Source organism: Exophiala viscosa (genome assembly GCF_022695815.1).
Source record: "Exophiala viscosa unplaced genomic scaffold EDD37scaffold_12, whole genome shotgun sequence".
In the NCBI taxonomy this organism is placed as follows: domain Eukaryota; kingdom Fungi; phylum Ascomycota; class Eurotiomycetes; order Chaetothyriales; family Herpotrichiellaceae; genus Exophiala; species Exophiala viscosa.
Window position 1 is genome coordinate 47,770 of NW_026944364.1, and position 14,895 is coordinate 62,664.

General features: G+C 51.1%; 8 protein-coding genes across 8 annotated transcripts; 3 read left to right on the forward strand and 5 right to left on the reverse strand.

Moving 5' to 3' along the window:
• Positions 1-44: 44 nt before the first annotated feature.
• On the forward strand, positions 45-1,103 carry EDD37DRAFT_612682 (uncharacterized protein; the record flags this gene model as incomplete). The annotated part of the gene is made up of 2 exons (XM_062815380.1): positions 45-452; positions 510-1,103. The coding sequence occupies 2 exons, from the start codon at positions 45-47 to the stop codon at positions 1,101-1,103; spliced, it is 1,002 nt and encodes a 333-aa protein (XP_062666348.1).
• Positions 1,104-1,263: 160 nt separating this feature from the next.
• EDD37DRAFT_152092 (uncharacterized protein) lies at positions 1,264-2,766 on the reverse strand. Its single transcript, XM_062809671.1, has one exon. It carries the CDS (start codon positions 2,291-2,293, stop codon positions 1,424-1,426), a length of 870 nt encoding a protein of 289 aa, XP_062666349.1. The 5' UTR covers positions 2,294-2,766; the 3' UTR covers positions 1,264-1,423.
• Positions 2,767-3,140: 374 nt separating this feature from the next.
• On the reverse strand, positions 3,141-4,404 carry EDD37DRAFT_640162 (putative alkaline dihydroceramidase Ydc1). The gene has a single exon (XM_062817220.1). The coding sequence runs from the start codon at positions 4,334-4,336 to the stop codon at positions 3,527-3,529; it is 810 nt and encodes a 269-aa protein (XP_062666350.1). The 5' UTR covers positions 4,337-4,404; the 3' UTR covers positions 3,141-3,526.
• Positions 4,405-4,888: 484 nt separating this feature from the next.
• Positions 4,889-5,466, reverse strand: EDD37DRAFT_612685 (Conidiation protein 6-domain-containing protein; the record flags this gene model as incomplete). The annotated part of the gene is made up of 4 exons (XM_062815381.1): positions 4,889-4,958; positions 5,014-5,154; positions 5,208-5,348; positions 5,402-5,466. 4 exons carry the CDS (start codon positions 5,464-5,466, stop codon positions 4,889-4,891), a joined length of 417 nt encoding a protein of 138 aa, XP_062666351.1.
• Positions 5,467-6,274: 808 nt separating this feature from the next.
• On the forward strand, positions 6,275-7,377 carry EDD37DRAFT_659574 (general stress protein; the record flags this gene model as incomplete). Its single annotated transcript, XM_062819049.1, has 5 exons — positions 6,275-6,345; positions 6,402-6,521; positions 6,575-6,775; positions 6,830-6,994; positions 7,041-7,377. 5 exons carry the CDS (start codon positions 6,275-6,277, stop codon positions 7,375-7,377), a joined length of 894 nt encoding a protein of 297 aa, XP_062666352.1.
• Positions 7,378-7,618: 241 nt separating this feature from the next.
• EDD37DRAFT_152178 (uncharacterized protein) lies at positions 7,619-9,242 on the reverse strand. Its single transcript, XM_062809672.1, has 2 exons — positions 8,685-9,242; positions 7,619-8,640 (listed from the first exon to the last, which is right to left on the reverse strand). The coding sequence occupies exons 1-2, from the start codon at positions 9,077-9,079 to the stop codon at positions 7,875-7,877; spliced, it is 1,161 nt and encodes a 386-aa protein (XP_062666353.1). The 5' UTR covers positions 9,080-9,242; the 3' UTR covers positions 7,619-7,874.
• Positions 9,243-11,537: 2,295 nt separating this feature from the next.
• Positions 11,538-13,358, forward strand: EDD37DRAFT_653535 (amino acid permease/ SLC12A domain-containing protein; the record flags this gene model as incomplete). The annotated part of the gene is made up of 4 exons (XM_062818585.1): positions 11,538-11,935; positions 11,990-12,960; positions 13,013-13,124; positions 13,184-13,358. 4 exons carry the CDS (start codon positions 11,538-11,540, stop codon positions 13,356-13,358), a joined length of 1,656 nt encoding a protein of 551 aa, XP_062666354.1.
• A 406-nt stretch (positions 13,359-13,764) lies between these two features.
• On the reverse strand, positions 13,765-14,196 carry EDD37DRAFT_612689 (uncharacterized protein; the record flags this gene model as incomplete). Its single annotated transcript, XM_062815382.1, has 1 exon — positions 13,765-14,196. One exon carries the CDS (start codon positions 14,194-14,196, stop codon positions 13,765-13,767), a length of 432 nt encoding a protein of 143 aa, XP_062666355.1.
• Positions 14,197-14,895: the final 699 nt, after the last annotated feature.

Below are 14,895 nucleotides of genomic sequence, written 5' to 3' on the forward strand. Positions count from 1 at the left end.
AGATCACACGAACATCGTTGCCAGATCACCAAGCGAAATCCATCATGTCTGAAGTCATCCCCCCCACCAAGACCGAGACCGAGACCAAGTCTCACGAGTCTCCCGCTCAGGTCAACAAGACTGAAGCTGTTGCTACGATCCAGAACCCCATCAAGACTACCGATCCTTCGTCAGTCAGTGGTGAGGGCGTGACTCTTTCCTCACCATCAGCTCCAGCCCACATCAAGCAAGATGACCACGTCACTTCTGCTGTAGACGGCTTTGATGCCACTACTCCAGCAAGAGTCAGAATCCCTCCAAAGTTCAGTGAGGATGTCGAGAAAGAGATTCGAACCATGATGAACAACGCCCGAAGCGTCAAAGACCACAACATGTTCAAGACAGACGAAGATGTCGTCAAGCTGGCCACCTTCACCACAAACTTGATCCAGCTCATGAACGCCGAATACACCGTGGGTCCCAACATATCCTGATCTGCTTGATTCGAACTAATTCTTATGATTCTGCAGGCCAAGGATGTCATTGTTCGAGCCGTTGCTTACATGCAAGGAGAAAGCCACCTCTCACCCTACCGTGCACTCAGCCAAGCTCAGAGAGACCGCAAAGCAGCTCGCCGTAATACCAACAGTGGCCAAGGACCCCGAGCTCTTGTGGACCGCGGAAGCAAGCCACGAACCATCAGCGACGCTGCCAAATTGCCCCTTGATGATGTCAAGAATGAGTCTGCAATTGTGGATGGACACCACTCGTCTGACGTTGATACTACCAAGGCTATTGCATCTCCTTCCAATGCAAGCTCCAACGCAGAATCGACCGGCAATGGCAACGGCTCTGACAAGGAGAATGTAACTGGTAAGGGCTCTGGCTCACATGCAGACAAGCCTAAGAAGAAGGGTTACTGGAAGGCTCGTCGTGAGGCACGCAAGAAGCATGGTGAGGCTAATGGACACAAGGATGGTCAAGATCAGCCATCTGGAGCAGACAATAGAATGACTGCCGCAAAGGATCATACTGGCGAGACTGGCAATGACAAGGCTACTGAGCAAACTTCAGGAACAGCTCATCAGGAAATTCATGGAGGTGGTGTCGCCGTTCAGGCATGATTGTGGTTGTCACTGACGGCAACCATACTGAGTGTCTGCTGGGAATGCAAATCATGGCTATGGAAGATCACTGAAACATAAAGCGAAAGAAGAGTGATCCGTCATGTTAGACTTGGTAGTTACATAGATCCGACGATCCGTAGGCAGCAGCCTGCGCATATGAGCTGAGAGGAATGTGTGTGCGAGGCAATATCATGCAATAGACTCTGCTGTTTGAGCTGCCTTCATTGGTGTTCCTTCCTTCACGGTGTCTTTCCACGAGCATTCCTCATGACTTCTGTGGTTTGGTGTTTCATGACTGTTCAACCGTGCCGTGAGGATCAACGCATGACGAATGTTTGAGTCCACCCTGCTACAGCTGTCTCAGCTCCTGCGCCTGTTCCTGCACCACTGTCATCCTTGCTGGAACCTTCAGGTTCTTTAGCTTCCCGTCTGGCCATCGCCTTCTGTCTTTTCGCAGCTTTCTTTCCACGTGGCGCTATCTTTGGTCGTTCTTGAGCAATGCGATGACAAAGCTGACAGCCCTGCGAGGGATTCGTGATTTGTCTCATTGGGAACCACTCGTACGTGCCAGCCACTTGAGATTCGCCGGCTGTTTCATCGTCCTCGTCCTCAAAAGCAGGGTGCCACTCTTGCAGAGGGTTTTCGAGGTCTTCGAGCTGGATATGACGGTACTGACGGTTTTCGAGTGTTGTTTCTCCCGTACCAGCAAGTCTCAGGTCGTTTTCCAGACTCTCCAGCGCTTCAACCTGGTCGCACCAGGATTTGTCGTCCTTCTCAACGTGTAGATGCAGCTCCACCTTGAGCTCATCTTCGGTCCCGTCCTCCACATTCCTTGCGTACCATCGAGAAAAGTCCAGACTCTCGTTCCAGTGCACGGTCACCCATCTGGTATGCTGTAGGGCGTGTTTGCCCGTGGAGGTCTCCTGAAGGAGAAAGACAGCAGGGAAGAGGGTTTGTCCACGGAGGACTGGTGGTTCGAAAGAGAGGTCGACATCACCGATGCCGAGGAATGGTGCCACGTTGCCAATGGCCACCAACAAGCTCTTTACGCTCCCCACATCGAGAGCTGGTATCACGACCGGCTCGATCGCCGTCGTGTTCTCAAAGACAACACGGGCCAGGACAGTCTTCTCGCACGCATCAGCGTGCTTCCGCTTCTTGCCAGCGGAGTTCATCATCGTCGTCATCGTTGTTGTTGTCTGGATGTAAAACGGAAGTGAGTAGAAGACAACACGCGAGTCAAACCCCGAAATTTCAAAACAACAACACCGCCCGCCATCTCTTCTACCGCACCTACTCTTCACTTACAAGCACGGCATCCACCTGAGCCAACGACGGTGTTCAGCAGGCGTGCGCCTGAACCACAGAGCCCTGTAAGCTAGGAGATGAGCACATGGTATCCGCCCTTTCCACCTCATTGCGGTCTATCCGATGTCAATACCGTCCTCCGGCAGGGTATCCTACATTAGTTCATTGCTTTGTTGCGGCGGCATCCCTGGCCTCACCGTTATAGAACTCTGGTCACAGGCACGACACCACCGGCGGCCTCATAGAGCCAATCCAACAGGTGTGACAGCTTCACCTTCATATATTGAAGTCGATGAAAACTGCTAAAAATACCACCACACGGTATCAATAGCAGTGCATGTAACCTAAGGCTCCGTGACGATGTAGTTTACTGGTTATTGCCTTCCTCGACTAGGCTTCTCGACAACCGGTGCATATGCTATGCACTTCCGGTAGGTCTTAGGACTTCGCTGCTGTTGATACCGACTCTTCTCAAGGGGTTTCTCTCCTTGCGAAGGTGTTAGTTGGTTCGATTCCAACCTTGTATTCCCACTCACATATTCTAAGGGGTTTTCTCTCCTTGTGAAGGTGTTAGTTGGTTCGATTCCAACCCTGTATTCCCACTCACATGTTCTAAGGAGTTCTTCTCCTATGAAGGTGTTCGCTGGTTCGATTCCAGCCTTGCCTGTAGGGGTTCTTGTCCTAGTGAAAGATCCCCAAGTGAGGGCATCGGTTCGAATCCGGTTGTTTTTTTTCTTGCTGCACAGACTTTTTTTGAGTCTGGAAAGGCATTTTACTGTTTAGTGGGGACGATAGTGTGCGTGACTATCGTGAGGTGCGGCAGTATCAATGAAGCCAGGTTCTCTACCCTTGGCAGTCAATTACACTTCACTTGGCTGCCTCGGGTTGTCGGATCGCGAAACAATGTTTTCAGCAGTCAGTAAATCACTGACTCTTCTTCGCTGGTACAGTATCCCTGTCAACTCGCTCGATTGACGGCATGGACGTGAACAAAGAAGGCCAAACCAGTTCCACCTCATCCTGCCTATTATCAAGACAATACCGAAGCCATATACTCCAGGTCAGGTTGAAGTATTGAGCAATTCCAGTGAAGACGTGCCTGTGAAGCCGCGTCAGTAGAGAATGCTGATTTCAACGGCCGGCAATACATACCACCAACCATGACCCTCAAGCAATATGCCCCAAGGCAGACCCATGGACCGACGCCAAGTCCGCAGATGAGAACAAAATGCGGTGTCCAGATTCCAAATCAAGAACCCAAGACCGACCGAGCCCAACCCAACCGGGATCATCTGACACCACATAGTGTTCAAGATCTCCTGGTCGCGCCGTTCTCGCCTGACGCGCTCGACTTCGCTTGTTGCGCTCGCCGGTGCACGTTTGGCTGTTCGTGACGGACGAAGACTCATCTCCATGGAGTATATGCTTCGCAAAAGGACGGTTGTGGTGATCAAGGCAAATGCGTTCTGGTGGAACAGCGGATCCTTGATGTACAGGTAATACCCTGTAACGAACACGGCGATACCCGTTGCGAAGAGACCGACAAGTACGCGAGTCTGCGTGGCCTTGCCGTGCGCGAAAATGGCGAAGAACATGATGCAGGTGGTGTATATCATTGAGAGCTCGTCGAGAAGTTGCATGCTGTATTTCAATGTGGTATGGAAGAAGAAACTCCCCAGGCCGATGACGAGGTAACTGATAAACCCGAGCAAGAATACTGGATCGTGGCCATTGCGGATACAATTATTGATGCCTTTGTACGCTAGGTACACGAAGACTAGATTCGTGAGCGCATTCACGATCTCGGCGGAGTATGTTGTTAAGTAATAGTCCTCTTCGCACCAGTTCAGCGTGGCTGTGACGGGACCCCAGTATGGCGGATATGGGGTCGGATATGGGATGTATGGGAGTGAGAAGGGCATTGTGGGCGATGTTGGGGATAGCGACAGTCGTTGTACATGCCCATCAGCGCGGTCAAGCTACCGTCTGGAGCTTACGAAGCTTCATCGAGAGAAGAGACGTTTGTTATTTCGTGGAATGATGGATCCACCTGTATTATGTAAGGGCTTGGCAGGCATGTGTGTCCTCTCAATCTCAGCCTCGTCGGGCTAGCCTTGCATCAGGAACATCTGGTGGTTGACCTCGTTGAAAGGACAAAGCATAAGGACTGGACATGTTGACGAAGCACCCACCAACTGACAGCAAGACGGGAGGACAGTCTGGAGCACTCATGAAGCGGAAGCGATTGTGTGAAAGTGACAAGGCTGAAAGTGTGAACTGGCTAATCAGTAATACCAGGTAGTCTCGCCTGCCTATGAAAAGCTCATTGGTGACATATTTGCTATGGAAGCATTCTCAGCCCGTACCAATTCCAGCCATCATGTTTTTTCACCGGCCGTGCAACCTGTAGTGCGGCATTTCTTCAGATGATCTCATCCGAATCGGTATGTGTGTGCTTGCCTGGGTCTGTTGGTTCACATGTTGTTCAACTTCTCCTCAGCAGCCTTCTTGGCCTCCTCGCTGACGTTGGGGTTGTTCATTGCCCTATTCATTGTTAATTAGCTTGTCTCCTAGCCCAAAGTGTTGTGTGCATTCTTACGCCTTGTATCCGCGAGCTCGATTCTTGGGGTCAACCCCATCGTCAGTGCTGCCGGTGGTGTCTTCGCCGCCCAACTCGTTAGCCAGAACTTCTTGAGCATGCTGCTTGGCTTCGTCGGAGACGTTGGGATTGGTGAGAGTCCTAGGCAATGTCAGATGATCAAGTCTTGTGAGGTAAGATAGATTCCTGCGTACGACTTGTAGCCTCGAATTTGGTTCTTCGGGTCAGGTCCCTCGGCGCTGCTGAGCTTGGCACCTGCGTCCTTCAGCTCGTTGTCGAGAACGTATTGAGCATGTTGCTTGGCTTCGTCGGAGACGTTTGGGTTGGAGATAGCCCTGTTGAGAAGTCAGAATTCAATAGCCTTGTGAGCATGAAGATTCTTGCGTACGCCTTGAATCCTCTAGCCTTGTTGGACGCTTCCTCTGGAGAGAGGGTTTGGTAGGTGTCGGACATTTTGCTGTTGAGGAGTTCAAGTGATGATCGAGAGTTGGTGGAATTGCTGTGATGTTGTGATTTTTGTGTGTGGTTGGTAAGAAAGATTGTTTGTTTGATCGGCTTGCGAAAGGGTTAATATGCAGTGGGCAGGTCACATGCAAATAGTGATTCGCGAAGGCGGTGAAGGGCTTGGTGATACTAGGCAGGTATTCTTCACTTCAGTCCTGCTTCATCGCACTCACTACTCACCAGCAAACTGCTCAAGGTTACACAGATCATCAGATCCTACCTGCGACATCCCAAACTAAGGAAGGCTTGTGGGGCTTCCAAGTTCCCACCAAGCAGGACTAGTAACCGGTATGTACCTGACCCAGACCCTATAGCCAGGACTCTAAAGGCTCGACGATCATGCAGATGAAGCTGAGACTGAAGTCAAAGTGATACGGAGGATGCCGGACTCCGCATCTCGGATGAGGCTTCCGATCATCCTGGAGAAGTTTGGCGGAATGCGTGCCAGATCCTCAATCCGCATCTTTACTATAGTTTGTAGGTAGTGGTTTAAGGCATCAACAGCGATAAACCACCTGACTTGTGGTCCTTGTGATGATTATATGGGTTGACAGTCTGCCTTCGCCGGCCATGATTCCCGGAGCGGTTCGTCCGAGGGAAATATTCCCCGTAGTGATAGCATATTCACGTCATGAACCTTGACCCTCTTCCCACTACGAGCGTGAGAGTCTATATCTACTTGCACACACCTTTGACTCTTGAAAGTGGCACAGCCTTGGAAAGGAGGATCAAGAACACAATCCGATCAACCATAGCCATGTCTGCAAACGGCGGTGAAGGCGGGGAGTTCAAGCCGATCAAGGAGAAGCAAATGCAGGACCTGCCAGGGTATGTCTCTTCCGTGGCGGTAGATTCTGTAGAGGTCGACTGACGGTCTTGTCCAGGACTGAGGAGTCGATGAAGCCGACCAGCGAGTCCACGAAACTCGAAGGTTCAGAAGGTTTCGTTGAATATGCCGCAGCTGGCAAGCTGAAGGGCAAGAAGGCTTTGATCACTGGAGGAGAGTATGGATAAATGCTGTCATCACTGAAGATGTCTTACTGACCAGCTTTCGTAGTTCTGGTATCGGCCGTGCAGTCGCCATTCTTTTCGCGCGGGAAGGTGCCGACGTGTCTATCGTGTACCTGCCAGAGGAGCAAAAGGACGCCGAAGGAACCAAGAAGGCCGTCGAGAAAGAGGGCAAGGAGTGTCTCCTCATCCCTGGCAACTTGATGGACATCAACACCTGCAAGGACGCAGTTCAGAAGCATATGGACAAGTGGGTGCAACCGCCCTTGTCGTTTTCGATTCCTCTAACCTATGCTGAATCAAGGTTCGGGCAACTCAATATCCTCGTCAACAACGCATCGAAGCAGATGATGTGCCAGGACTTCGCAGAGATCGATCTGGAAAATGTGGAGAGCACTTTCCGGAGCAACATTCTTCAGATGTTCGCTGTGACCAAGTTCGCCCTCCCGCATCTGAAGAAGGGCTCGTCGTATGTGTTGTGCCCTAGCATATCAACGACATCGCTAACTTACCAGGATCATTAACACCACATCCACTGTGGCTTTCCGTGGCTCTGCCGCCATGGTCGATTATTCTTCGTCCAAGGGAGCCATCGTCTCTTTCACACGGGCGCTGGCGAAGAATCTTACTCCAAAGGGCATCCGAGTCAATGCTGTCGCGCCAGGCCCTGTGCATACGCCACTTCAGCCGGCTTCCAGGCCTGCCGAACAGATGGAAGGGTTTGGTGAAAATTCGCAGATAGGCAGACCAGGTCAACCCAGCGAGATTGCGCCGAGTTTTGTCTTCTTGGCTTCGAAGGATAGTGAGCTGTACTATGGTCAAATTCTGATGGCACATCCGCTGGGAGATTGATTGGTTCGCAGCGGGCAAAGCTAGTTCGTCGCATGAGGTTTCCGACAAAGTCGATAGAGGAAGTCATGGCCACATGCCAGGTGCAACTTCATCGGATTGCCTTTACTTGGTCATGAAGTACTGAATGTCTCCATGGGCATATGCCGCACCAGCGGAACTGCGAAAGGCGATATCTCCGAGAACATAGCGATACCGCATGCTGAGACCTAGGAAGAGGGAGTAAGATAAATGGTTTGCATGCTGCATTGATTCATATAGAGGCAACACGCTCGATCGTTGCGTCGCATTGGTTGTAGCGAATACGAGCTTTTCTCTGAAGGAAAACGTCCCAATCAGGAAATCGTAACAAGGATGTCGGTACTTTTGGTCTGGGAGCGAGTCGTCGACCAATGCTTCAGGTGCATGCTCGTTGCGTGACTACTCGATCTGTCATTGACGTTGATCAGTCATTGGCATCGGCAAGGTCGAGAGGAGCATTGTGGTCGAGCCCCGTCCATTTATTGGTGTGTTGCATGTTCAGGCATTGATCGGGTACCCTCGAGCTCTGTACTCAAGTGCGCTCGTGTCGGCGCATCTGGACGCCCGGACAGCCAGTCGCACGCTTGTTTCCAGAACCGCCGACAGCCTTCTCCATGGCCATGTACGAACGGGATGAACCGTTTAGAGATCTCTTGGACACCTTCCCAACTGGCTTTCGTGGCTGGAACGGCACTACCCCCAAGCTGTTCAGCAAACCACCATTGAAGAGATCTTCCACGAGAAGTCAAGCCGCCAAGCACAGTAGCCCATAGCATCAGGTCAGGCTGCGTGTGCCAATACCCTAGCTTATCGCACTCGTCAATGGCCAGCATCAACTGCCGGGATGCATTTTCATGATAAGGAAGGATTGCAGGCAACAGCTCTAGAGACTCAATCAGATGAACTAGCACTCCCAAGCGACATATGGTGTACAATGGATCGCTATTCGTTTCCGTTGAGAGCGCTTGGTATTGCGCAACCCGTCTGGCGGCAATCACATTCCACAAGTCCACTCCACAGCCTGGATCCTGAAGGAACATATCATAGTTCTCGATAACGTCATTGGTCTTCTCCATTATCTTTAGTAGTGTTCGACCATGCGCTTTGTTCCGCAAGAATTGAAATCCTGGAGGGCTTCGAGTGATCGACTGGCTTCTGCGGAGACTTTTGAATATGAAAGTCGGTGAGACGAATATAGGAAAATTTGGTTTTCTCAGGGTTGAAAAGCATTCGACGGTATCAATTCTGGTCGGGTAAGCGGTCGTCTCATGTAAAGGAGAGCACCTTACATAAAGACCATTGCTGCCACGCTTGGTATCGCGATATATCGTGGCCCACCCTTCATCTTGGTGAGGGATATCAATGCGCTGAAATGGGAAGGTTCCCAAGGCTTGGTGAAGTAAAAATCGTTGTCCCTGTAATGTTCCTTGTCGGTCTTCGCTGGATCGAGGTGGTAGGATGGTGGGCCATGCATGGTGAGAAGAGCAACAGCGAGCAACAAATCATCGGTTGGTTGGCCATTCAAGTGTTCCACCGCTTCGCGTACATGTTTCAATGTCTCGTGATATGACTGAATCCGGACCAGATTAATCGAGGAATCTCTCGGACCAAGGAAAAACCTATACGATGAGCCAGCGTAGATGATGGCCTGGAGTAAATACGGCTTGTCCATGGCACACCTCATCGTGGTCAACTTCCATCGCTCCACGACTGCCGCCTCGCAGGATACCGAGTACGTAAACCATTGATGGGTTATGGCTGTCCAATTAGTCCAAGTTCCACCCAGTGCCTGCGACTGGCTCACCGAACTGTAGCATCATCTGGGCACAGGAAGAGATTTCCCGAACGCAGCACGCATCGAATGGATCTATGCTATCCGCACATGGAGATGCACGTAGGACGACTGCTGTACTCTCGTCTTCGGTAGCTACTGCTCCCCGCCCAGATCTGACACCATCGGTTGCCTTGGTTGGAGACCTCCTGTCAATCGAGGGTCGTGGTACTCGTACCTTAGCCTTGTCGTCCTGCGACAATTTCGCGTTGATTTTTCTCCTTCGATGAGTGAAGATTGCAGCATGTTGATGCCGACGAAAGCGTTGCTCGTATTGCTCTTCTTCTGACTGCTTCGCAGGAGCCCAGGAAAGGAACGTTATGGTGGGGCTGCTGCCAGATTCCATGGTAGAGAAATTCGTGAATTTGAGAAAGGAGGGAAATGGCAGACTGAAAGGGACAGATACCCGTATCTTTTGCATCTGGGAAAATCATCAAGACATGCCGCAACTTCGCTTGGCCTAACCCAGATCCAATTGAGGACCCGAGCTTGGGAGTCGAAATCGGCAGATCTGAAGCTGGAAACAATGTGGCTGCCTTTCCAAGCTCCCTAAGAATGACAATCAAGCTACAGGTTGCGCGCCTAGTCGTAATCTTGTAGGGCTGACAGGGGTGAGTAACTTCTGTTGTTGAGGCCTGCATCACAAGCCAACCATTCTTGTGCAAGTTCCATCTCGATTAAGCAAGCGATGGGAAGCCAGAATCCTGTTGTGCAGAAGTCCCTGAGCATTGGTAACCGGACTCGCTAATCGTCTCGTATCCACGTCTCGGCAACCCTTGGCATCCACTGTACCGACATCTTCATCCTTGCAAGCTGGCGCTCCGAACTTTTGCAGACATGCATAGATAGTAGTCTCCTCTGTAACGGACAAGTGTCAGTCGCAGTCGCGGGACTTCAACTTAGACGGCAAGCAAGAAAACGTCGACGCATAGCACTGCCAACCCTACACTTGTGCATTTAGTCGATATTAGCAACCCCAAGTAAGTTGCCATATCCATCTCTGGTTCCACTAGGAAGCGCTTCCGCATACTCCGTCACGCATTGACGTGTCAAGCTAAAGATGATCCCCTCTCTTCTAACGCAGTCTTGTCGGTGCACCACAGCTGAGCCAATTCCGAGAGATGACGAGAGAGGCTGGTCCCGTTCGAGGCAGAACAATCTTCAGCAGTGTCAAAATCGAATGCGGCTGACGTGAAAGAACGGCGTGAATCGATTTCATGCTGTTTCTTGCACTTTACCGTCACGAGTACATGCAAGTGCCGATTTGTCAGGACTGGGACGGGAGGTGTCAAAAACTTCTGCCACGATGCGTCCCTGACATCTCGTTCAAGTGTCATCGTTGGTGGTTTACTGAAATGGCGTTAACTGCCCACAGCACTTCTCGGTATTCCAAGTGGGAATCGACGCTTCCATGTCGGTTTGGTGGTTGTACTTAGGAGACCGCAATGAAAGCGTTTCCAGATCTTGCAAGGTTTCAGCTAATCCAAGTCCAGGGTCCTCAAATACCTCTGCCATCGATGATACTAGTGCTTTGACGATGATGACTTGCATAGTCCAAGCCGTCGGTTGCCAGAATCCCTGAAAAGGCGATTAAGAAATTTCTGAAAGCACTGATACTATACAATCCGGTGGCACAGTGCGAATACTCGCCTGTGTACAGACCTAGACAAGCATGCGAGTCTTGTTGCCATTGGTGACCCTGTCGCTTACACTGACAAAAGCGCGTTGGATGGCAGACGCGTATTAGTGCATCCCTGACATGAAAGCACCGGTTCAAGGCAACACTCTTGTCGTGCTTTTCAGGAAAGGTCAAGGTCATACAATCCCTAGGTTACTCCATGAAGCATTTGTGCAGCAGATGAGCGATCAGCCCACAAGTACACTCCGAGTCGATGGAAATGACCTGTTGATATCGATGCAATGAACATACAGGAAAGATGGACGAGTCTTGACCAATTATTGGGGAAACAAAGGGTTCTCCGCTAGTACTGATCCAGGCAGTCTACGCGACGTAGAATTGTACCTTTAGGCATCTTCCGCCTAACCTAAGCTTCCTTGGCTAGTGCTCCAGATAAAACCTTCAAGCACTCAACTCTAAGACTTCGCCTTTAACAAGTTGGTAAGTTTTTCTCTGCGGAGGCATGAACCAGGTGGAGACTAGTTGACCACTGGTTCTAAAATGGCGACCAGGGTGTGATTGAGCACGCAATCCTCCGAGTACCAAAATCATACATAAGCTGGAGGGGTCATGGTCGACCATCCACCTCGCTCCTTCGATGAGCATGTCACAGACGAAGAAACTCCCCTCATCATGGCAGACCCGTCCGGTGCAGATCCAAAACACGTACGGAGTGATGCAGTGGCTGCTACCTTCGCGGGATCCAATACGCGTCCGGTCTCATCCAGCCTCGATGAGAGCGACTTTGTGACGGCCAGGGAGGATCAAGATCTTCGGAGAGGTCTGCATCAGCGACATATCGGTCTTATCGCCATCGCAGGAGCTATAGGTACAGGACTCTTCCTAGGCCTAGGAGGTTCGATACAGACTGCGGGGCCGCTTGGCGCATTACTTGGGTATGCCACCGTCGGTCTCATTGTCTGCGCAGTGCAATTCGCATTAGGCGAGGTGACAGCGCTATTCCCCGTTACTGGAAGTTTCGTGCGACATGCTGAGGTCCTCGTCGACCCAGCCCTGGGGTTTGCGATAGGGTAAGTTGCATCGCTCCGTATGTGCCCCCGAGGTCTTACTGACTCTTCTTGAAGCTACAATTTGGTATACGGCAATTGCTTGTCCATTCCAACAGAAATCACTGCGATATGCGTTCTCTTTCAGTATTGGACGGACCTCAACTCCTCGCTTTGGATCATGATTTTCATCGTCTTGACTGTCATTGTTGGGCTATCATTCATCGGAATCTACGGCGAAGTTGAATTCTGGTTCGCACTACTCAAGATTGTCTTCATAATTTTCCTGGTCCTCCTCGGTCTGGTCATCGACCTGGGTGGGGTCCCTGGCACATCCCGAATTGGCTTCAGGTATTGGAAAGATCCAGGACCCTTCGTGGAGTACATTGCAAGTGGTAGCTGGGGGCGGTTCCTGGCTTACTGGGCGGTGATGAGCAATGCAGTCTTCAGCTTCGCTGGTGTCGAAAGCATTGCCATGGCTGCAGCTGAGACTCGAAACCCAAGAGTTGCCATACCGAATGCGTGCAAAAGGGTGTTCGTCCGAGTGGCAACATTCTACATCCTCGCCGTCCTCATTGTGGGCATGCTCGTTCCCAGTGACGACCCTCGGCTTAATGATGAATCAGGAACAGCAGCACAGAGTCCGTTCGTCATTGCGGCGAGTGCAGCCGGACTCCGCGGTGTGCCATCAGTTGTCAACGCCATTGTCATTACATCAGCTTGGTCATCCTCAAATCAGGCCTTACTTTCCGGCACACGAGTTCTGTACGGCCTCGCATTGAAGAAGCAAGCGCCTGCCATATTTCTGAAGACGACTCCATGGGGTGCGCCGTACGTTTGCGTTCTCTTCTTCGCAGCGTTCATGTTTCTTTCATTTATGAGCCTGTCAGACGGCGCATTGACAGTCTTTTGGTGGCTGGTCGACCTTACCGCTTGTGGCGTTCTGATATCTTGGATCACGGTTCTATTGAATCATTGGAGGCTCATACGTGCAATGAAGAAACAAGGACTGTCTTTGTCACGACTTCCGTGGCATAGCAGATTTACTGGTGCGTAATTATCCAGGCCTTACTGGCATGTGCTAACAACAGCGGGCAATAGAATACTCGACTCCAGCGGCACTGATCATGTGCGTTATCATCCTCTTCACAGCAGGATTTCCCGTTTTCACCAAAGGCAACTGGTCCGCCAGTAGCTTCGTTTCGTCCTACTTGTAAGTTTGAATTGCACCCTCATCGACAGCGACCTTTTCCTGACATTCATCCGCCACAGAGATATCCCTCTTGTCATCACGGCCTATGTGGCGTGGAAGGTGTACAAACGGACCAGCGTCGTCAACTTGTCGGAGATACCACTGGAAGAGGCTCTGGAGCGTGCAGTCGGTGACGTGGAGATTGAGAAAGAACGTCCTCCCTGGAGAAAGCTGGTCGGCTTTCTCTGGGACTAGACGATACGACGGTCAACTTCAATCATATTGGAGTGTTCTTGGCATCCGCACCTCGACGAGGGTTCGAGTCAATTTTTCTATGGAAACATAGGGTGGTGAAGTGCCGGGCGCCTGAACCTATCGAAGCGTCAATGCCAAGTCCGAGACAACGACCTGATCATGGCTGCGGCATTACAGCGGCGATCGCTAACAGCAGAAACGAGAGACAAGCGCACACCAGCCAGTGCTTCGTTTCCCAAACAATCAGCAAGCAGCAAGTGTGCTCAACATTGCAACGGCACATTGACTACCCGTCCGAGCCAGCAACGATCTGCTGATGTATGTTTTCTCCCCGCAAGTAGTTCACCTACTGCAAAAACAGAGTCTCGCACCCACGAACAGTGTTGCCAACCCCACGATATGTCAGTCAAACCATATCAGCCGGATAGATTTGGGACATTTGCCAGAGGTCGAAGGCGAGGTGAATGCGGAGATCTGTCCGTTGACGTGGCACAGACAGATGGGAACTGGCTGCATCTCGTGGCACGGTGTAGATGGCGTTGGGTTCGAAGCCGTCTGCTCGAGTTTCAAGTGAGGGTAACGACGATTGACGGGACTCTGGCATCCCCGTCACGACCTGGGTCGTAGGAACCATTGGAACGAGCTCATACGGCAGCGCTGCTTGCCTCGTGGTCGAGGTCGGAGACAGACGTTCTCGGTCCTCCGAATATGGATGGAGAGCAGGTTGATCTCGTTGCGATCGCCGTCGACGTATGGCTTGGCATACTAGGAGCGCTGAGGGTGGCAGAGTGACAATGACGCCAATGATAGCAATGATGGAGTCTGAAGAAAGAGGCATGTTTTCTTGCAAGGAGGTGCGGAATATAAAGGTTTGGTCAACGTAACCATCCACGGTGCGCAGTCTCGACAAGGAGAGAAGAAAAATGTGAGCGTGATGGGATTGACCAATGCTCCCAGAGCTGATAGGTGAGGTCTGACTGATCGATTGGGTCAGGGACTTTGCATAGGGCACTCAATCAGGCTTGGATAGTATGATAACGAACATTGGATTTCTCATGACAACAGAATTTTAAGACACATTGTACTGCTAACGACAATAGTATAAAGTCGAGAGGACGCAGAGAGGAATGAGAATTGGGTATAAGGGATATGGATGGCCTCTTGGAAGGTGTTTCCACGCCCAGATCCCAAATAAGTAAACCTACAGGGGTCGTAACGACTGCGCCTTAATCTTTGGCGTAGGGGATTGTCAACCACTAGTTACTACCTCGATTGGGTTTTGAGGTTGGGCATGCAGGCATGGCATCATATTGGCATGCCGGGCCGTTGTCATGGCTTGAAGGGTGGAACCAATCATAGTAGCGCTCCTACAGATCCATCTCATTTGAAGCACGCTGGCTGTCGTTCTACAGGGACCCAAACTTCTAGAACTTCTAGAATGACGACAGAAGTTTGCAGAAATTCCAGAAGTTCTGAATTCGAAAACTCACCATCTGTGCCGACCAGCTGTAGTCGACAGCGGTTTACAGGGTGAAGC

Excerpts from the sequence above, each read along its gene's own strand:
- EDD37DRAFT_152092 (XM_062809671.1), bottom strand. The coding sequence starts at position 2,293 with ATGACGACGATGATGAACTCCGCTGGCAAGAAGCGGAAGCACGCTGAT.
- EDD37DRAFT_640162 (XM_062817220.1), bottom strand. The coding sequence starts at position 4,336 with ATGCCCTTCTCACTCCCATACATCCCATATCCGACCCCATATCCGCCA.
- EDD37DRAFT_152178 (XM_062809672.1), bottom strand. The coding sequence starts at position 9,079 with ATGAGGTGTGCCATGGACAAGCCGTATTTACTCCAGGCCATCATCTAC. Across the intron at positions 8,641-8,684 it reads GTGGCAGCAATGGTCTTTAT|AATTGATACCGTCGAATGCT; the intron begins GTAAGGTGCTCT and ends TTACCCGACCAG.